Source organism: Aegilops tauschii, chromosome 6, assembly GCF_002575655.3.
Source record: "Aegilops tauschii subsp. strangulata cultivar AL8/78 chromosome 6, Aet v6.0, whole genome shotgun sequence".
Lineage (NCBI taxonomy): Eukaryota > Viridiplantae > Streptophyta > Magnoliopsida > Poales > Poaceae > Aegilops > Aegilops tauschii.
The window spans coordinates 451,916,955-451,938,650 of record NC_053040.3 but is presented as its reverse complement, the minus strand read 5'-3'; the positions used below and the strand labels follow the sequence as shown (position 1 = coordinate 451,938,650).

General features: G+C 42.9%; 1 protein-coding gene across 3 annotated transcripts; it reads right to left on the bottom strand.

Moving 5' to 3' along the window:
• Positions 1-573: 573 nt before the first annotated feature.
• Positions 574-11,856, bottom strand: LOC109751369 (isoleucine--tRNA ligase, chloroplastic/mitochondrial). Of its 3 annotated transcripts, none has more exons than XR_012188140.1 (22): positions 11,630-11,856; positions 11,387-11,555; positions 10,190-10,344; positions 10,005-10,106; positions 9,282-9,351; positions 9,016-9,128; positions 8,722-8,790; positions 8,138-8,245; positions 7,369-7,513; positions 6,557-6,788; positions 6,196-6,482; positions 5,952-6,088; positions 5,441-5,588; positions 4,658-4,789; positions 4,120-4,248; positions 3,626-3,753; positions 3,392-3,556; positions 2,850-2,975; positions 2,386-2,459; positions 2,035-2,284; positions 1,185-1,390; positions 574-1,096 (listed from the first exon to the last, which is right to left on the bottom strand). XR_012188140.1 is itself a non-coding variant. In XM_020310264.4 (22 exons), exons 1-22 carry the CDS (start codon positions 11,651-11,653, stop codon positions 848-850), a joined length of 3,192 nt encoding a protein of 1,063 aa, XP_020165853.1. In that variant the 5' UTR covers positions 11,654-11,856; the 3' UTR covers positions 574-847. The 3 variants fall into 3 exon arrangements, 2 of the variants coding, with proteins under 2 accessions (XP_020165853.1, XP_020165854.1); XM_020310264.4 differs by having other exon boundaries at positions 1,185-1,364; XM_020310265.2 differs by having other exon boundaries at positions 1,185-1,364; positions 6,561-6,788; positions 11,630-11,835.
• Positions 11,857-21,696: the final 9,840 nt, after the last annotated feature.

Genomic DNA, 21,696 nt, shown 5'->3' with positions numbered 1-21,696 from the left:
AGCACCCCCTCGGCGGCATGTCCATTGGGGGTGATGGAGGTGGGCATTTGGAGCACACACGACATGCTGGCAGCACCAGGCGAGTCAGGTTGGGCGCCCTCTCGTGATCGGAGAGACACATGTTCACTCCTCTTTCGTCAGACATGTCATCTCTCCGGCGATGGTGATGTGTCGGCCTTTAGACGTTCCTGTATGTCCTGTTGTGCTCGAGACCTAGCTTTGCTAGGTGTGGTGTGTTCTTTGTAAAGGTTTTAGCTCGGTTTTCCTCAACTAACCGAGCATCGGTTTCTTTACCGCTTCCTCTTAATGAACAGTAGCAGCTCTCTTTCTATCTTTAAAAAAAATGTGCGACTGGGTACCCTGGGTAGTCTTGCGACGTCACCTCGTTGCACTCTCCCTGAGGCTGCCGGAGGGTCCCACACCACAACATCTCTTAGATGACCTCACACCTTTTGTGAATGATAATGGAATCTGTAATTCATCTCATATGTGCTGTTTTTGGAAGCTGTCGTAACAGTGTATTGTTCTCTGGATTTTCAGTGGCCGTGTTATTTATCAGCAACATCCATCAAGTTTAGGCGCAAAATAGTTTCATCTACTGTATAGTGGGAAGAGTTCTGCAATACAGGTACAGGAAGGTCAAAAACTCCAATTACTAAAAATTGGTCAAGCTTGTGTGTAGTTGTACTACATACAAAGAAAATGGGGTTCAAAACCGGTTTCAGAAGCCCCTCAAAATCTTCTCTTCTATTTTGTTCAGTGTTCAAATCTTCGTGGAACAAAAAGTCGATGAATTCCACCTACAATCTTCACAATGAATTGGAGGTTAGATCCAGGTCATCACTCTTCAAGCGACAGCGGCGGCGGCAGGAGATGCTTGCGGTTGCAGATCAATGACGCCGTGGCACCGCGAGCATAGCGTAGGATGGTCACCGAACGACCCAACGTCCTTGGTATAAACCCAACAGCGCTCGCATTTCATGCCATCCGCACGAGTCACACCGATCCAGATCTCTCCCGTGCGTGGGTCGCTGAACTTTCCTGCGTAGGACACGCCTGATGTGGTTTCCTCACTCAGGGATGGGAGAATCTCCACCTGCAGAAAGACAGAAAAGGGGAGGCGTCAAAACAAAATTGAATGCAGAAAGAGGGCCTCTGATTTTGAGAAAAGACAAATGTTCTACCTGAGACGTGATAAATAGGCGATGAAGGGCATCTGCATCATTGGTTGCAGAAGCCAGCTCCTTCAGTTTGGATACCGTATCGGGATTTTCAGCATGGAGATAAACCTTTGCGTCCAAACTAGCGCCGATCAGCTTTCCTGTTCTAGCATTCTCCAAAATCTTGTTCACCTCTGATCTCAACTGATTAACAAGCAAATGCAAGATATCTGTAAGAAATCAGTGCTGAAGATATGAACTCATGTGTGGTAACAAAATATATTAAAATAATGACCATAAAATGATAATAATAATAATAATAATAATAATAATAAAAGAGCTGCAAATGTTCTAGTATCTACACCCTCTGTTCACTAGTTGAACTTTGAACTGCCAAAACGTCTTACATTAGTTACACCCTCTGTTCACTAATGCAAAGACGTTTTGGCAGTTCAAGAGGTAGTAGCAATTAATTAACCAATTTAACAGAAATGCGCGTATTACACATCAGAAGTGGTTTCATCTGTGTCTGATCAATATGATGGAACTTGGATGTGTTGAACTGGAATGTTCCAAGTTGGCGGCACGGGTTTCATAGAACATTTATTGAAGAAAAGATGGCTGGCCTCTAGGAATATATCGGTCAAGTTATAACCTACAACTAGGGATGCAGGCAGTGCACCACATATCACACACCCCAGTACACATCAGTGCTAATTTTGTGGCTATAGTTCGCTAATTGCATAGTTTTGCAGGACAGGGAGGGCAGCACTTGCATCCCTACATCTACCTACAACCCATATACCATGGCAAAGAAACACAACTATTAGTATATGAATGGATGCCTCTAAAGTGATGCAGAAGTGTTGTGTACCTCCAGGATAACACTCAGAAAATCAACATCATCCTTTTGAACCGAGCACCATTCTTCATTCTTATCTGGCCATTTTAGATCAAAAGCAAACTTGGCAACAGATCCATCTTCCAAGGTGTGTTCAAAGGGCAAGTTCTGCCAGATATCCTCTGCTAAGTGTGGCATAATCGGAGCAATGGCCCTAACAAGGTAGAGTAGATGTGCAGCAAGGACTGTCTGGCAGCTTTTCCTCGTGTAGCTAACTCGGCCACTGAAAACATAAGATGACATAAGTTGCATTAACAAACAACACTAGCTAGATTCAACTCTAACTAGATGCAGATGGAAATGAACATTGGATGAATGTCATACCCAACATAAAGTCGGTCTTTTGCAACATCAAAATAGAAATTGGACAAACCAACGATGGCGAATCTCTGAAGGGTCTGAAATAGAGAGAAACATATGTCAGCAATGGCATCCTGAGCATATGGCATCACATACTATAACAATTGTGCACCGCATGTGATCTGAAATTCTGATAAGAAAATTAAACAACTTCCAGAATGCAGAATGAAAACAAAGGAGTAACTGAACAAGATCATTCCACTTCCAGGAACTTTGATCATCCAAATCCAACCAACTCCTAATTGGCAAACCATATATTCAGTAGCCACACTTTGTGTTTATCAAAAATATGACCTGAATATACCAAACCAGATAAACATAGTTTACGCATGCATGTGCATAGAAACACGTGAACACACACGCACAGTGTAAAAAAAGGAAGAACGGGAAAGTCTGAATTAGTGTGACTACACAAAAATGTTACACACCTGATATATTTTATAGAATTGGTAATTATCATAACTATCCTTCATGGAAGCCACAACATTTTCCAGTTGGAAAAGTGCGTACTGGTCAATTTTCGGCAGATCACTGTAGGGCACAGAATTCTCTGGCTATAAAGAGGAACATAAAAAAAAGACAAGATTAGAAAAGAAGCATGCACTGAAAGGAACACTGTAAAAATAAATAAGAAAGGGAAACTAGAGAAATAATTAAAAAATATTAACAGTACGTAGTATTAGCTAGGGAGTATATACAAGAAATATCATGCCCTCCTCCCTATTATCTACATCTAATGAAACAGTTCCCAACTCAAAGCATTATATTCAGCTAACCAAAATTAGTTCAAAGCTTTGGCCTGAGAAAAGAAGTTAAAAGCATATAGTCTGAAGAAGTTCACTAAAATGAGTATGGGTTCAAATCATCAAAAAAAATAACAATTAAATGCGTAAGAATATCTGTTGTTCGCTAGGGCATCGGTATTATCAACAAATGAAATGACAATATATACTTGGCCACCTGAACTTACGTTCCAATCATGGAGATTTGCTAATAGAAAACGCATTGTGCCTCGTAGTTTTCTATACATGTCAGACATCTGGCGCAAGATTTCCGAACCAATCAACACATCTCCAGTGTAATCAACACTAGAAACCCATAGACGGAGAACATCTGCTCCATAAGGAGGCTCTTTCTGCACAAGGTTGAGAGATATTTCACTCCTCAAAACTAGAAAGTAACACAAGTTTCTGTAGGAACATACCTTAGAATCTTTCCCACCAAGAATCACTTTCTCAGGATCCACGACATTACCAACAGATTTGCTCATTTTTAAACCGTCTTTGTCCAATACAAAACCGTGGGTAATAACACTGGAATATGGAGCCTTTCCTGTTTGTTTAATGGGAAAAATGGAGAACGAAGAACCTTATGTCAGTCTCCAGATTTCAGATGCCAAAAGTATTGAGAGCAAAGAGCGATGAGTGTTCAGATTTCAGAGTTCTCATGAAAAAATAAACAAATAAAACATAATTGCATTATTGCATATGGATCATTTTTCATTTTTTTACATAAATATGATAATAGTTTACAGAAAATATAACGAAAATGTCTTTAAAGATATCTTGTAGAATGAACTGTTGATGAATCATGGTGTAGACTCTTAGTGTGACGCAGTAACTTATATCTTATATAAGCAACATCTATTCCTAAGAAAGTAAGGTAGCAACAAGAAGTGTTTCTGGTGCCCATAATTACCTGTAGTAGCGATGCTGGTTAACAGCGAACTCTGAAACCATCCACGATGTTGGTCTGAACCTTCAAGGTATACATCTGCAGGGAAATTAAGGCCATCCCGTTTTGCTGAAACAGCAGCCCATGAGGAGCCTGGATCAAGAGAAGATGTGGAATCAATAAATAATTAGTGTTCTTAACAATGCTCAATCTCGAGATATATTATTAAACATGAGTGCTTTGAGAGGTAAGGACTAATGACGTCAGGACAAAAGGTGGCATCAAAAACCAAATAAGTCGGAGGATTGGATACACAATAACAAGCCCAATAATGACATCAATGCAAGATTATAACACATGACTAGGGTGGCTTGGCTCAGTTTGAAGGCTCCGCAATTAAAATGATGGCAGCTGTCAAGATTCACAGTGTGCGGGCACCCGTACACACACAGTGATCTATGGTGAACACTGATTTATGCATTGTCACAACTGATAATAATCATCACCAACTGAACTTTCTAAAATATATATTATTAGCAGAATAATTAAGACAGGATCCTACCAGAGTCAAACCAAACATCCATTGTATCAGTGCCCTTACGATACTCAGATGCTTTGTCGCGATATTTATCTGGAAGAAGTTCCTCGGTTTTCATATACCACCAGGCATCACTGCCTTTCTCTGACACTATAGCTGCATAACAAAAAAAGAATTGGTGGGCATTCATGTGATTCTAAATCCAATCTTTAGTAAAGAAAAAATAAATCTGTAAGAAGGAAAGAAAGCATGGCAAGCATAAGGTCATTTATAATGATTCAGAAAGTACAAGTACAAATGGATCAAAGCTTCATGTCATAAAGGATCACATAATGTATCTTAGAGATGTCTTTGAAAATTTCTAAACTGGACTTGGTACAGATACAGCAGACGTATTTAGGCTCAGTTTAGGGTTGCTGAATGTGTTGAGCTGTGCTTATTTATTATATTGACAATGCAATGTGCTCAATCTATAATCTGCTGTCGGAAAATACTCACGGAACTAGAGATAAGTTGGTTAAACAAGCACCAAAATAGGCAAAAGCTGGTTGGATAAGCTAGATTGTCATAATTCACCGCCACAATGTCAAATGCAGTCTTAGATGAAAATACTGTGAGATATGGCACATAAGATAATTCAGTCCATATGTTGCACCAGAAAGTTAAGATATAGGAGCATTATCTAAAAAACCTTGAGGGGCACCTTGAAACAAGACATTTAAGTTAGCAATTGCTTGAGAATGATGGTGTTGCGAATGCAGAGGGAACCTAACAAAGAAGTGCAAGAAATCATAATCATCGGCATACCCTTGATATGTTCAATCGTTTCTTCAGTTATAAGAGGTTCTTGTGTGTCTACATGATAAAAAACAGGAATGGGAACTCCCCATGTTCTCTGCCGGGAAATACACCAGTCAGAACGGCCAGAGATCATGTTAACAATCCTGTTTTCACCCTGAGAATGTTGAAACACAGGCAAGAAACAAGGTTAACTTGTCAGACAACACCAATAGCAATTCAAGAGTACGATTAGGTAACTCAACAATATTGGAAGGCAACACAACAATATTGCATGAAACTGATATATGGAACAAAGAAATCAGTTGCCCAAAAAAAATCAAGAAAAGTAAGAAATATGCACTAGTTAAGATAAGAAATATGCACTGAGCAAACATCCCAAGTACTGTTGCCAAGCGTGAAGTTTTCAGTACTAAGCAGATTAACAGTTCAAAGAGGTTCAGTGAGACAATAAACCAAAGGAACATAAACACAGTTGCTGATTCGAATTTTAAGTTCAAGAAATAAAGCAGCTAAACACCTGAGAAGGAACCCAGGTTACTCTCTTGATTGCATCCAGTGCAGCATCCCGAAAACCATCCACAGAGGCAAACCACTGCTCAGTTGCTCGGAATATGGTTGGTTCTTTCGATCTCCAATCATAGGGGTACTTGTGTTCTGACAACCAAAAAACACAATGGGCACACAATCTTCTAAATAAAATCCTCGATATTCACATGGCTTTTATACCAAAAACTTTGAATACATATTGTGACGTTACTCACTGTAAGGCTCTTCTAAGATGAGTGAAACATGTTCGTCCAGATACTTCACAACTGCAGCATTACCAGCTCCCAGGACAGATAAGCCACTAAATTGTCCAGCTTCGGCAGTGAAGTTCCCTTCATCATCCACGGGAGAAACAATAGGAAGACCATATTTCAAACCTGTCAGGTAGTCTTCCTGGCCATGGCCAGGGGCAGTGTGAACAAGGCCAGTTCCAGATTCAGTTGTTATGTAATCTCCTCCAATAACAACAGAACATTCATTGCCATTCACAGGATGGAGGTATCTGAAGGCACCAAGCATAGCATGAAAAAAAAATCAAGCACAACCATAATGAAGTTAGAAGAGCAAAATAAATACCTACAGTGCTCCAAGACTGAACCAGGAAATGATTTCCGGATTACAAGCTTCACACCCCATTTGGACTCTAGAACTGAGACAAGATCAGAAGCCACGATGATAAATGGTTTCTCGATCCCAGAGCTCAAAATACTCCCAAGTTTTTGTTGCTTTCCTCCAGATGTTGACTCACTTTCCAGTACAGACTGGAGCTCAACTACTGCATAACTAAGCTCAGGGTTCACAGCAACGGCTGACACAAGAAAAGGTTTTTACACAAGTTAGTACAATTCCAAAAAATAAGGAATGTTTGAAGCAAACTCGTACACAGTATGTGCAACAACCATGCAAGTGTAAGAGAGTAAACAATGCTATATTCTGATTCCATAGTACCAATGAAATTAAAACAATGTCATTGTCAGGTAGCAGAATAAAAAAACTTCAAATGCAATACATTACCAGTGTATGTGTCATGATTTGCGTTCAAGCTATGTTATTTAATAGTCTTAATATTCATTTATCTTGATTATCAGTTACAGCATCTTCAATACTGCTAGCTGATTCTATGATATTGGCATTTCATACTACTTTAGGAACTAAAGTAGCATATTGCTATAAAAAGAACTCCACATGGAAATTTAATATATATTTTCCATGAGTTGATTTGGTTATAGACATACAGCATGAAATCAGACAAATACTTTACTTTTACTGTCATCCATCTCCCGCCAGTTGAAAATTTCGAAACTGTTTTAAGGTGGCTGTCATGACACCCCAGTTCAGAGTCGCTGGACGTTTCCATTGAAATAAAAGCAAACAAGGCATCATCTCACCAGCATTAGCAGGAATTGTCCATGGAGTAGTGGTCCATATGGCTAAGCAAACATTAGGGAGAAATTCATCTAGCAACCCAGAGCTAGACGGGCTGGTAATCTTGAATGCCGCATATATGCTTTTGGAAACGTGATTTTCTGAATACTGGAAAAGGTAAAAGGAGCATATGTAAGGAAAAATCAACAGATAAATCGACAACAGAAGAAAATATAAGCACCTGTATGCCCAAAAGTTCCAACACAGCTCAAAAATACAAATAAAAATTTCTAGGATTCTCAGATTATCCACAAATAGGTCTACCAGAGTGACCATATAAATTTAAGTTCCAAAGCCATTGGCAGTAAAAGCATGTGATACTATCACACATAGGTTTAGTGCAAGACTACTTTATGTAACAAGTTTTGCAAAAACACACCAGGTTGGTTGGTAAACATAGGCATTAATCTCAACATGAAAGGACTTACAAACGAAAGTTACACAGGTTGGCATGCAGCATGTTACACAGGTTGGCATACACAGGGTAACTTTTGCTCAAAAAACTAGATAGACAACTAGTAAACTACGCCAAGCAACTTCACAAAGAAAACAAAAATTAAAGCATGATTCAGCATTTAAGTCCACATTGAAATAATTCAGAATTATCAATTGTTTATTTGCATACTCAACACTATCGATTATTCATTTGCATTTAACACTCACTTAAAGATTACTGTGCAACAAAGTGTTTGACAATAAATTAATGCAATTGAGTAGAAAGATTAAGCATACCTCTAACTCAGCTTCTGCTAAAGCAGTACGTGAGGATGGACTCCAATGGACAGGCTTTCGTCCTCTATAGATATATCCTCTCATAACCATTTGACCAAACACTTCCAACTAGCATATCAAAACAAAAGGTTGTTACTGCCATGGTAAAATTTAATTATCAGTAAGGGCTCCTGATAAGGATGAAAAGAACTGTCGATATTAATTATCATAACATAAACTAGAATTATACCCCAGCATATTGTCTTTATACTGGCATGGTAAACAGGTCAAAAGAACAGAAAAATTAGCTGCTCTAATTGCAAGCAAGATAGAGATGCTGACAACCCAATCAAGTCATCCAATCTCCGAGCCATTGTTTATAAGGCGTCTCGCCTTGGACGCTTAGGCGGCAAGGCACCCTGGCAGCACCTTACAATTATGCCTGCTTTAGGCGCTTATGCGTCAGGGCGGTTGGTGCTCGCCTTAGGTCGCCTTACCGCCTTAAAAACAATGCTCCAAGCTCTCACTCAAGTGAATAGGATAGATACATATAGATGCATTTCCATGATTTTTTACATAAATAGTAGGAGTAACAGAGTGAAAACCTGAGCAGCTTCATATTCTGGCGAAAGAGTTAGGTAAGGGCTGTCCCAATCTGCCCATATACCGATCCGCTGCAAGCACGGTGTTATTTGTTAATATACAAGTAAGGAACTAAAAGCTAAAACGTTTTGAAGGCTTTCGGTAAGCAAGAAGAACATGTGCCAGGCATTACATGACTCGGCCTTGCCTTAGAAAACTGTAAACACACCATGAAATACCGCAAAACTTAAATAAGTGCATCTGACTCGCTAACCAGACCAAATTGCCACTAGAATTTAAAATGAAGAAAATATTACCTTGAAAGAATTCATTTGTGCATTAACGGTCACTTTAGCAAATTTTGCAGCCTTTTGCCTTAATCTTATAGGTGTTAGAGCATTCAATGTTGCTTTGTCCATTGACTTCAGAACTGCAGTAAATGATCAACTGTTACTTGGTTATAATCTAACACATGCAAAGCAGGCATCTTCTAAGTGAACCCACCCCAACAACAAAATAACCACAATTAAATACACTTTTGAATATGACAACATTTCCAAAGGTCATATAGAGTTGAACTTACCTTTTAATTCTATCGGAAGGCCATGGCAATCCCACCCAGGAATAAAGGAAACCTTGTGATTCTGAAGCAGCTGTGCAATAGAAGAGAGGATCAGAACACTGAATAAATGGAAAATTATGGTTTCATTGGGTCCATGTTCTAATTCATATTTGTGTACTGATAAGGATTTAGATCATACCACCATCAGAAAATATAAAGGGTCGCCAAATCAATATGCACATCATTGATTATTGAACAAAATGACTTCAAAACATTTCAACAGAAGTGAGTTGCCAGGACAACATAATAAAATTTTATAAAAATCATCATGTCGTACAGAATCAACTACAATTAGGTGTCCATCTAAAAAAAGAACTTAGGTGACCCAGAGCCAGCATATTATAAGATTTTATACAAGAAAAAATTCTCATCTGGAATCTTATATCTCATACACAATCAATTACTCTTAGTCTTGTAGAACCTAAGCTGGTTTATCTAGCATTCTAGCATGAGCAATGCCATTTACATAGGTCCAATCTTTGTTGAACTGTCAACATCAAGCTGAATATGCAGACTTTACCATTTGAAGATAATGGCACACGCATCAAAATATGGGGTGGCCCAGAAATTGAACTGACACAGAATATGAATCCGTACCAATTGTTTCCCCCAAAAAGAAATATGTCAATTGTTTGCAAATAAACATGTGCGTACAGCTAGATGAAATTCAAGGATAGCTGATACCTTGTAGCGATTTATAATATCTTTGAGAACTTTATTCAGCGCATGACCCATGTGAAGATCACCATTAGCATAAGGCGGGCCATCATGAAGAGTAAATGTGGCCTAATCAAACAACCAAGAAAACCAACTAGGTCAGATGAATAGTCTCGTTTCATTTATAGCTCTACTTGAAAAAGTAAGCTCACCCCAGTATTCCTTTCGGACACCCTCTTCAGCACCTGGTTCTCCTCCCACAACTTCTGGAGCTCCGGTTCGCGCATAACAGAGTTTGCTCTCAAGCCAAAACTCGTCTTTGGGAGATCCACCGTGTGCTTGTATTTCCCATCTTCTTGTTTCGCACCTAGGAAAAACCGACAAGCTATCAGTTCCAGGTACCTCCGTGTTCTAACACCCTAAGGAGGACCAATGACTAAAACAAGACTCAACCTGTCAAACATCAATTAACTGCTTATTTCAATTTCAAACGGTCCAGATCAAAACACTTATATCATTAAGAGATTTTCATTTTGAAACATGCCAAATCGGACTACCTATACTGTTTCCCGCAAAAAAAAGGACTACCTATATACCATTAAGGATCAGTAGCTCAATTAAAACGCCTGCTAGTAATGATGTCTTATTGAGACTCAATGAAAGGAACTTTTATCCCCATGACTGCACTCAGGTATATTAAACATGGAGAGTTTTTCTAACTTTTAACTCTGAACTTCTAAGAAAATAGCAAAATTATTCATTAAATCATCAAATCCCCATATATATAGCATATAATCTCAATCGGTTAGCATCATCACACACACAATCACCACCGTCTGAGCGCTATTTCCACCATCCAACATCTAAAATAAGCTCACCTGTTCTTCTAGTTATTCACAAAATGAAAATCAAGATTGCTTTGATACTGAGACACCGGATGCAGAAAGCTTATATTGAAGGAAGTCTCATACAGACCAAAAAGAGAACATGGTGACAAATTGTGATGAAGGCGTAGAAACCTTAAATAAAAAAATACATACATAATGACCTAATTACAATGAAATGACCCAGCATGGGACATTTGCCAAAGAGCAATATCTATCAAGCTAGACTGACCAGATTAAGCTCAAGTTACACGCATCCATCAAGTGAAGACCCCGTCAGTTCCAACTACGACCACGGGCAAATTTCACTTAGAACCCTGATCAGCAATCAATCCGAAGCTCTCAAATTCATTCGTCTAATCCTACCACTGCTTGTGTCCCTAGTCCCTAGCGCCGGATGCAACTCGCGAGCAATCCACCTCAAAAAACTGACGCCCCATCGCAACACCTAACAGACGGTCGCCGATTCCCCAAACCAAAAACCCCACCCTGAACCCCTAATGACGCGAGCGAGAGACGGCTCACCCTCCGCGGCCTTCTTCGCGGCCATGACGGGGCCCCGGGACCGGCGCTTCGAGGCCGACGACGACGGGGCGAAGAGGTCGCTCAGCTCGGTGGAGAACGGCCGCCGCGCCGCCACCGGCGCCGCCCCCAGCCTGCGCAGCGGGAAGCGGCATCTCTGCGTCGAGAAGACCTGCGGAAGATCGGGGGCTCGTGAGGAATGCCTCTAGGAGCTTCGGCGGTACAAGGGAGGGGGGGCGCGCTTACGCGACAGCAGGAGACGGCGTCCATCCGACGCCGGCGCCGCGAGACGAGCGAGCGAGCGGGCGAGCTCGAACTGGTTCCGTTGGGGAGGGGGGCTGCCCGGCCGGTCGACGGCTAGGTGGGCTCTGCTATGGGCGCGGCAATGGCGGCATCGGGGGATAAGGGGATTGGCGAGCGAGGGGAGAGGGGAGGAGGAGAGAGCCTGAACCGGAGAAGAGGGGTGTGGAGGGTTTTTTTTGTGGGCTAGGTGTGGGGCCCCCTTTGATGGGCCATTTGTTCGTGAGGAGGGCGTCATCATGGTTGGGCCACTTTGTGAGGAGGGAGCTACTGGGCTAGGCCGCGCTGTAGACGTCAACTTGGGCTCTCTTAGCTGTTCGACACGCTCCCCGGCTCCCGTGTCCACTTGGCCCAGTAAATGGACAGGCTGCGAATAGTTTTTTTTTCGCTCAAAAATAATAGTTTTGTTTTTTGAGAAGGCAGCAGTCTGGAGAATAGCGAGAAGAACCTCTCAAAGAAGGCAACGTATCGGGTGAAAACGCTTGTTCAGTGAAAATCTGAAAACTTTCCCTCTTAACCATCAGATCTAAAATGAACGGATAATATAAGAGGTGGGATCCCCCTTAGCCACTTAAACGTATTTGACAGAAACCCCCCGGTCACATCTTAGTCTCTTTGTACAATTTCATCTCCTACCTCAGGCCGATCTAATCCCTGTGAAAACAAATCACCGCCGCAGCTCGCCGGAGACCCAGCGCTCCCGCCACCGGGCGATGTGGTCGAGCCCGCAACTTTCCAGTCCTGCTTTTGGTGCTCCACCTCGATGCATACCAATTTGTAGATTGTCAATTCCTGAAAGCGACGCTGGCCGACGAGCAAGTGCTGCATGGCGGGGTGTTCTAAACGGCGAGTGAGACACGCCCTTGCTGCTTCCGATGGACACAACAGCAGGCCCCTGCCTCACATGTCACAGGGCACGAGTACATAAGATTAGCGTAGTCGTTTTCTTTAGTTAGTTGAGATCTGCACCTAGAGTTCTTACCTCTGCTCAATTTGCCGCTTGTTTGATACTCCCTCCGTTCCAAAATTAGTATAAAGTTGAGTCATCTATTTTGAAACGGAGGGAGTGTTTATTTGGTTTGTAGTCCCGTTCGGCAAGTCCGCAAGTGTGAGCTAATTGTATCATGAATCTGAATTTCGTTACAACTGACCTACAAGTTCCTCTACTCATGAGCTCGCAGCCCCTAAATTCATTGAATCTGAAATTGATTGCAAGAAGTCCTTCTAGGATTCAGATTGATTGGAAGAAGCAGCATAGGCTGGCTCATGCACAACTCAAGTCGGTTCAAACAGAGCTTTGTTACCGTGGACAAATCTCAGCTCGTTTGCAGTTAACATCGCAACCATCATCCCCGAAAACAGAAGTTAAAAAGGTTTCGAAAGTTCAAAACCAGGACCTCTCGTCCACTCATCATGATTTAAAAGATATTCGGCTTCATGTTTGCTACGGCCAATCTCCATGCATGTTCATGGTGGCGCGATGGACTCGTAACTCTTTACTTTAGTTTGCTCGGAACATGATGAGGCACCGAGTGTCACAAATAATGAATTAATCTAAAAGATAGCAGTATAGTACATGATGTGGGAACACCAGAGAAATTTTACCTGAAACCGGGGCCATCTTCCTCACGAGCTGGATGTTCGGCCAAGGTTTCAATCTCTCAAATCAGTGGAGAGACTTTTACCTTGTACCTGTATATATATAAAAAAGCACTTACTTGCGTGCCAAGTGTCCTGTTAAATACTTCTACAATGCATCACGAGAGTAGGAATTAGCATTACGCAGGCTCCATGCAAATTGAAACTTGTCGGAATTAGTTACTAGTATATGCTCTGCTACGGTAGAAGTAAATTAGAAGTCAATTCGGTTAAAAGAAAACTGCGGCTTGGTCCTAGCACGGCATATCGAGAACGCTAAACTATACCACGTCGCCCTCGGAACTGATGGAGCTCATGTTGCACATACGTACATGCAAGTAGTGTGAACATGTTTAGCAGAAGGATATCCTACAAACAAGTCAATGTAGGTGCCCATGGTGTGTCCAGTTGCTCTCTTGAGGTTAAGGGACGTGTGAGACTTGAGATTTGTTGGGTGTCAGTGCATCTCCAATCGAACCCTAAAACTTACGAATCCGTATAGGACGCATCTAGATGTGACTTTGTTATCCCTCATCTAAATGATGTCATCTCTCTCATCCTTGACTTGCTCTCCTTGGGATGCCAGCTCGTGTACGTCTCGAGGAGTAGCACCCTATTAAACCCATTAAGCGTCGCGTGAAGGGCGGTCAACTGGCTATGACATGTGGCGCAAACTGGTCGGCCGCGGTGAAAAGACTTTTGGAATATTATTTTTAGATGGAGTGAGGAATTTTTTAAAATATTTTTTTCCTTTTTAGATGAAGGTGATGACCCCACATATTTTTTGAACGGAGGGCTACGCAAAGTGACGCTCGCTAGTAGACTGTGTTGATGATTTTTTTTTCCTAGATGGAGGTGAGGACTCCGTCTATTTTTTATAAATAAAAACGTGCACATAACTTCCTCTTAAGCGGCACCACAAGATGGCGCCCCAACCACTAGTATTCAGTCAAGAGAGAGAGAGAGAGAGGTGCGGCCGAAGGAAACTCTTGCTAGGAGTTGGGTTCGGTTGTTCAAATTTGAGCAGCGATGGACACTTCTCCTCAAACTTTTTAGGAGTTAAATCGAATGAGTGTTCGGTTAGAGTGGGCTTAACTCCTGAACGAAGAATATTTAGAGAGGTTAAAGCATTTTAGGGGTTCGGTTCGAGTTCCCTACCTATATTCAGTGTCCAATTGGCAGAGCAAAGGATCCTCTGATTCACCATGAGTATTGGGAGAATTTCGTGTGCTCCCATTCATCATATGCTCCCATATTAAAAAAAACACTTTGATTTAAATGTTTCAGTTTTTTCTTTTATGTTCACAATACATGTGACTACAACTCCTACAACAAAATTCAGATCCAAATTCAAACTACACATGGAGATACAAAAGACAAATTCTGATATGAACAGTGTCATTTTTTTTGCTTTTGTCATTTGTGGCACCATTCATGTTGGATTATATGAACATTGTACAAAAAATATGTGGAACGGTCGTCACATAGTCACGCCCAAATTATGACCGTGATTTTGGAAGCCCGGTCATATCCCATTTTTGTTGCTTTGAGACGCGCGTGCTTGTCACCTTCAGCTTGCTATCAGGATGTGCGACCTGGCTCTCAAAAAAAGGATGTGCTACCTAGCTCTAGTAAAGCACTTATCTATGATGAATGATCTCTTTGATGGGTGGCTTCAAACAGCTGGGTAGATAGCTATGGTGTGGTCGGCAAATCAACGCATGGCAAGCATTGAACGATCAGTTCAGTTCAGTTGGCCACGAGCTATCTGTACTGCTTAATCAGTTTTGCTCCTGTCCTGCCTGCACGATAAATGTGCAGTGTCCACTTGAATGTGATCGGGAGCGGAGCGTCCGATTGGTCCATCAGGGGGCGACCCCTTTGTTATCACGATCAGTTAATCAAACACTCCATCTCGGTGCGATCGATCAAGCGCTCTATGCATGTCGACCGGTGGCGCGTCACGCGGGCAACGGCTTCCACGTTCTGACCGTGCTCTGCCGGACGGCATGTGGGAGGGATCCCAGCCCGCCGAACTGAACTTCCTCTGCAGGTTGGCAACGGCGGTTCCTGCCGGGGTCAACGCCCGGCCGGCCGGCAGATCGCGCGACGCCATCACACGGGCGCACGACCGACGACGTACACGCGCACCCGCACGTGGCTGGCCGGTCAGCTAGCACCTAGCAGCGCTTCGGCGCGCGCGGCTGCGGCTCGGTTGCCGTACGTGTGCCGCGTGATCGCCGGCGCCGTACGTACGTTTACACCCACACTACACACGGCCGTTTACTAATCCGGTTTCCTGGGGTTTGCTTCCGGCTCATGTAAACGAGTGCTACTAGAAGTGTCAAATTTTGACTTGGGGGTGTATATAACTTGATGGACTGAACGCTGTGAGAAGGAACGGTCGTACGGACGTGGAGTTTGTGCACTCGAGCACATATGCTCTCTGTATGTGAGCCAATGAGTATGGCATCGGGATCTGGTCCTTCCCATTTTTTATGCACAATACGGCGGCTTTTTTAATCACCAGTTCGCATCTATACGTATGCACTGTTTCGAACAGTGGGACAGCATCGGGACGGACGTTATCCGTCCGCTGGGCTGATCGCCACTTCCGTCAGTGCGTCGCTAGCTGAGCCGTGGATAGGTCGTCCTGTAGAATGCTGGTCCGTGGAACAGGAAACACCGAGCCGTGGCTAGGCCGTCCTGTAGAATCCTGTAGAACTTTTGTTCTCTGTTTCTCTGACCAGAACCGAGCCATGGAGGTTGCGATTCATAACTACTGGTCATGGGTGACTGACGGGAAACACCGTCTTGAGTTGTAGGGATCAAATGCAGAGTCCAATGGTGCAAAAACCATACATAGTGCATTGTGCGCGAGCGTGGAGAAGTTGGCTTGAAGCTTCAAACACTCGTTCAAGGCATCCCTCTTGGTTTTTCAGACATTTTTTTTGTGCAAAAAGATCTGGACGTATTGTGTCAACATGGATCACCGTTGGTGAATTGCATACTGGAGCATAATTGAAATCAGGAGAAACCAAAACCTTGGTCTGAATGTGTACATAATCTAGCTGAATGTCTACATGAGCATGTATGTTTACATGAGGTTGAGCTTTTGTGTTGGAAAAAAAATTCCTGTGAAATCTGAATGTGTATTGCTAGCGTCGTCAGGATACAAAGCTAGTCTATTGTATTCCGTCTTTGCCCATCGTTAGTGCTCCGTCGTGGATGGATGGAGAGTGACGGGAAACGTCTTAATAAATGGTGCACAGGGTGGGCCATAAAGTCTGAAAATGGGACAGAATACAGCTCCATATACTGGATGCTATACATGTGCATGCGCAGATCCAGAGGCAAAAGGACGCTGATGATACAGAGACCATATAAGCCCGAGCTCAGATTAGCACTTCCGCGGTCGTACGTCCTATGTTGTGTTGACCTCGGCAGCCAAATTAGCATAAAACTATCACTTTTCGTCCTATGGTTCCAAAAAACCACCACTTTTTTGTTTATGACTGATACCTACCACTTTTTTCGCCGGTTGTCTCAAAAAACCCAAATCGCCCGTTGCTAGCGTTTTAAACCGTTTTCTGACGGTCCGGGCCCGCCTGTCAGGCCACGTCAGCGCCGCGCGTGACGGCGAGGCCGTTAACGGCCGTTATTCGGACCGCACCCGCTCGCTCGCTGCCGTTCTCTCTCTCTGTGTGTCGGCAGCATCTCTCTCTCGCTCCTCCTTCCCCCCGTGCTCTCTGTCTCCCCCGACGATGGCGGCGGCGAAGAAGAAGGACGACGGCGAGCCTGGGCCGACAGCCAGCGGCGAGGGCGGTGCTCACTCCGAGGTCAACAAGTGGCTAGGCAGCGCAAGTTTCCCGACCCAGCGCTCGTCTGGGCCACCGACGCAGGAGGTCCAGATGTCGCCGGCGTTCCGCGCGGCCAGGGCAGTGGCCAAATGCATCCACGCGGATCCAGAAGGCGGGCACCAGTGGGCCTCCTCACTTGGTGGCGTGGAGTAAGTTATGAATTGTTTTAATTATTTTTCTTAGTTTATTTATGAACTAGGGTTAGGATTTGTTTCTTATATTGTTAATGAATTAGTTCTTTGGTATATTATTATGTATACATTGTACTCAATATATGAATTAGGGTTTAGGTTTGGATGATATGTTGTGCAAGTGAAACTGTTGCATACTTTTTAACTTGAAAATCTGAAGAAATCTGAATGTGTTGTTTCTTTTTTTGCATAGTTTGGATGATGAAGTATGGGAATTGAGGCTGCATTTTCAGGGTAGAGACAACATGGAAAGGAAGTTTTCCTTATCAGAATTGAATTACCTGTTTTTGTTAGCACTTATTGAACTTGAGGGCTATGGGTTGGATGCCTATCTGTCATATGTTAAGGATGAGGGTAAGGGGCTGGAGGGGATTGAGGTTTTGGACAGTGATGAGAAGGTGGAGGAGATGCTAGATTTGTTTGCTGAGAAGAAAATATTGAACATAACAGTGAGAGAGGCTAGTGACCCAAATCCAGCAGATGCAAACATGGACCACGCCTTGCTTGAAGAGCAGATTCCAATTAGTCAAGTTGGTGATCCCATTGTTTATAGTGTTTCCCAAGAAGGTGTCCTTTTCCCTGTCTCAAATTCTTCACAGCCCCCACTTGTGCATGTTGATCCATATTTTAACACACAACAGAGCTGTAATTTCAACAAGGGAAAAGAGGCAGTGGAAATTGAAGGCATTAAAGCAGAAGATCAAGATGAAGATGAGTTGGACAAATCCTCTTCAGATTTTGAGTTTTTCAGGGGTGATTACAGAGGGAAGAAAATTTCATACAAGTCTTGGGCTAGGGGAGAAGATGAAGGTGGTGAAGGAACAAGTCAGCACTACAGGGAAGAGGAAGAGATGGCTGAGCATTATTTTGGGGGTGCTTCTGAACCCTCAGAGTTTTGGCAGGAGCCAAATGGTTCTGAAGAAGATGATGAAGAAGAAGTTTCAGATCATGTGAAAACTGTGGCACAGAAGATACCTGTGAGGAAACAAGGCCCAACAAGCAGATCACACAGTGAGCCAGATCACAAAAAGTTTGAAGATTTCGTGCCAGAAGCTGATGAGTTCTGCTTTCCAGGTGATGAAGGCATTTCTGATGAAGAAGATGATGCACCTAGGTTGCCTTGTGGCAGCAAGAGAAAATTGAAGAAGAAGAAGGAGAGAATATGGTATGATTCCTCTAGGCCTGATGCACATGAACAGTTTAGGATTCATTTGTGCTTTCTGAATGTGGTAGAGTTCAGAGAAGCATTGAGAAACTACCATGTTAGGACACTTAGGAACTTCGAGTACCATAGGAATGATCCAAGTAGGATCATAGCCTGGTGCTCAGATAGAAAGCATGGTTGTGAGTTTTATATTACTGCTTCTAAGATTGCCCATGAGTCAACCTTTAGCATCAAGAAGATGAATCTTGATCACACCTGTGGAGCAAGTGGAGAGAACACAAAGGTTACCATGAAGTGGGTTGCAAAGGCTGTTGAGGATACTGTAAGATCCAATCCTGGTGCAGGTGTTGAGACTATACTGAGTTATACAAAAAAGAAATTTGGAGTACATGTTTCAAAAAGTTTGGCCTACAGGGCAAGGAGGAAAGCAGTTGATGTTGTGCAAGGGGATCACAAGACACAATACTACAGGTTAAGAGACTATCTGCAGTGTGTTTTGGACACAAACCCTGGTAGTAGGTGTGTTGTGACAACAAAGGAATTTGAACTCCACCCAGCACCTACCCCAAGGTTTCATTACATGTTTTATTGTCTGTTTGCTTGTAAGGAGGGGTTCCTAAATGGTTGCAGGCCTTTCATAGGTAAATCTAGTCTGTATAGTGCTTAAATGGGATTGCATTACATTACATGTTGTTGTTTACTAATGGCTTAAAATGCAGGTCTTGATGGATGCTTCATCAAACTAAGCACTGGGCAGCAAATCCTGGCAGCAACAGGGAGGGATGGCAACAACAACATCTTCCCTATTGCATTTGGTGTTGTTGACAAGGAGGAGACAGATAGTTGGACTTGGTTTCTTACACAGTTAAGGACAGTAATTGGTAGTGGCAACAAGTTTGGGCCCTACACAATTATGTCAGACAGGTAAAAGGTACAACTACTCTTCATGATTTGACTGATTTTCCTTTCACTATGTACTGCTTTTCCTTGCACTATGTACTGCTTTTCCTTGCACTATGTACTGCTTTTCTCTACTTACTTCACTAGTTATTAATACAAAATCAATGAACAGGGTCTGCTCAATGCAATAGAGGATGTATTTCCTGATTCCCCACAAAGATTTTGTTTAAGACACATATATGCCAACTTCCAATCAGCTGGGTTTAGAGGGGATGAATTGAAAAAACATCTAGACCAGGCTGCATATTCTTTCACTAAGCATGGGCATGATCTGGGCATGGAAGCATTGAAGAAAGAGAGTGAGGAGGCATGGAAGTGGTTGTCCAACATACCAGTCCATACTTGGGCCAGGCATAGAATGGATACTATATGCAAGACAGACCTTGTTGTAAACAATCTTAGTGAAGTTTTCAACAGGATTATTCTGGATGTTAGGAACAAGCCCATAAGGACAATGCTTGAAGGAATTAGGACAAAACTCATGATCAAGTTTCAGAAGATTAGGGAGAAGACAGAGACATGTAGGTGGGATATCACACCCACTTACTCTGAGATATTGAAGGAGGGCAAGAAGTGGGCAAAATATTGTGATGCATATATGGCTGGACTAGGAATTTGGCAAGTTACAAGTAGTTCAGAAAAGACCTACTGTGTAAACCTAAACAACTACACTTGTGACTGCAGGAGGTGGGATATGACAGCTGTTCCATGTAGTCATGCTATAGCAGCAATGCAGAAGGTGAAGCTACACCCTGAAGATTTTGTCCATGAGTTCTTCAAGAAGCCCCTCTACTGTGAAACCTACAAGCATATTATATACCCTGTTCCAGGCCCTGACTGTTGGCCACACACCATGGGGGATGACATATCTCCTCCAGTATTCAAAGAAAAGAAGGGTAAAAAGCAGACAGCTAGGAGGAAAGGACATTTTGAGGTGCCTGCCAAGAAGGATACATCAAGAATTGGGACAGTGACCTGTAGCAATTGCAATATGCAAGGTCACAGATATACCACTTGTGGTGTTCCACTGAAACCCAAACTGCAGATGAGAAAGAATAATCACCAGGTATACTTATTGATAAAGAAACTTCTGTTTCATAGGCTAGGTGGTTTAATTATAATTTGCTTTGTTAAATGTGCAGGAGAATAGGTCAGACTACTCTTCATCTACCAGAGCTTCTACAGGTGTGGTTGCACCCCCACCCTCACCCCCACCACCACCATCAGCACCATCAGCACCAGCCATAGCTAGGAAGAGGCCTACAACAGCCACAACTACTCCAGGACCAGCAAAGAGGAACAAGGGAGCTGCTTCTGCTACTCCAGCACCAGCCACATCAGCACCTGCCAAGAAGACCAAAGCAACCAAGAAGACCAAAGCAACCAAGAAGACAGGGGCTCCTAGCACATCTTCACCAGCCAAGAACACAAGGTCATCCATTGCTTCTCCAGCAAAGAACACCAGAGCATCAACAGCTAGCAGAGGGTACACAGTCTTCAATGCTCCAAGGCAAGCTGCCAACTCTGAGATGGAGATTGGGTCCAAGAGGGTTAGGAAGCCAACTGGAAAGTGGAAGGCATATTTCACAGCTAGTGGTAACTACTGAAGATTCCAACATTTGAGAAAGTTGTCTTGTTGTATGAGTGCTGAAACCTAAGTGTTTGCAACCTTAAACCTATGTATTTGCTTGCTGAAACTTAAGTGTTAGCATTATGAAACCTATGTATTTGCTTCCTGAAACCAGAGTGTTTGCATTTATGAAACCTGTGTCTTTGCTTGCTGAAACCTAAGTGGTGTGGTTGCATTATGCAACCTGAGTGTTTGTGACTTCTGGGTAGATTCAGACAACACTGATGCAAACATTGATTCATTTATTCAAACATTCATAGATTCCACCATCCAAACTTTCTTTCATACAAAGAGTTGTACAGAAATGGAAGGGATACATAGCTCAGACTCTCATTCATACTTAAAAAAACTACTACCAACAACTCTCAATCGTAACGATCGAAGAAACGACACCACTTTGCTCTGGTAGAAGGGTGAGGAGCGAGTACTGCCTGTCTCCTAGCCCACCTGATGATCTTCCCTGAGTTCTTGCGCCTGCCGCCAGGGACAAGAACTGTGAACTCATCTGAGTTGCACTTCTCCAAGATCTTCTCTGCCAGCCTCCTCTTGAACTCCAGCTCCCACTCCAC

What these genes read in the sequence shown, in the direction of transcription:
- LOC109751369 (XM_020310264.4), bottom strand. Translation starts at nt 11,653, where the DNA reads ATGGACGCCGTCTCCTGCTGTCGC. An exon ending in GGATGTTTGGTTTGACTCTG is followed by an intron (nt 4,249 to 4,657) that starts GTAGGATCCTGT and finishes CTCTTGATCCAG; the next exon opens with GCTCCTCATGGGCTGCTGTT. An exon ending in CAAATCTCCATGATTGGAAC is followed by an intron (nt 2,976 to 3,391) that starts GTAAGTTCAGGT and finishes TCCTCTTTATAG; the next exon opens with CCAGAGAATTCTGTGCCCTA.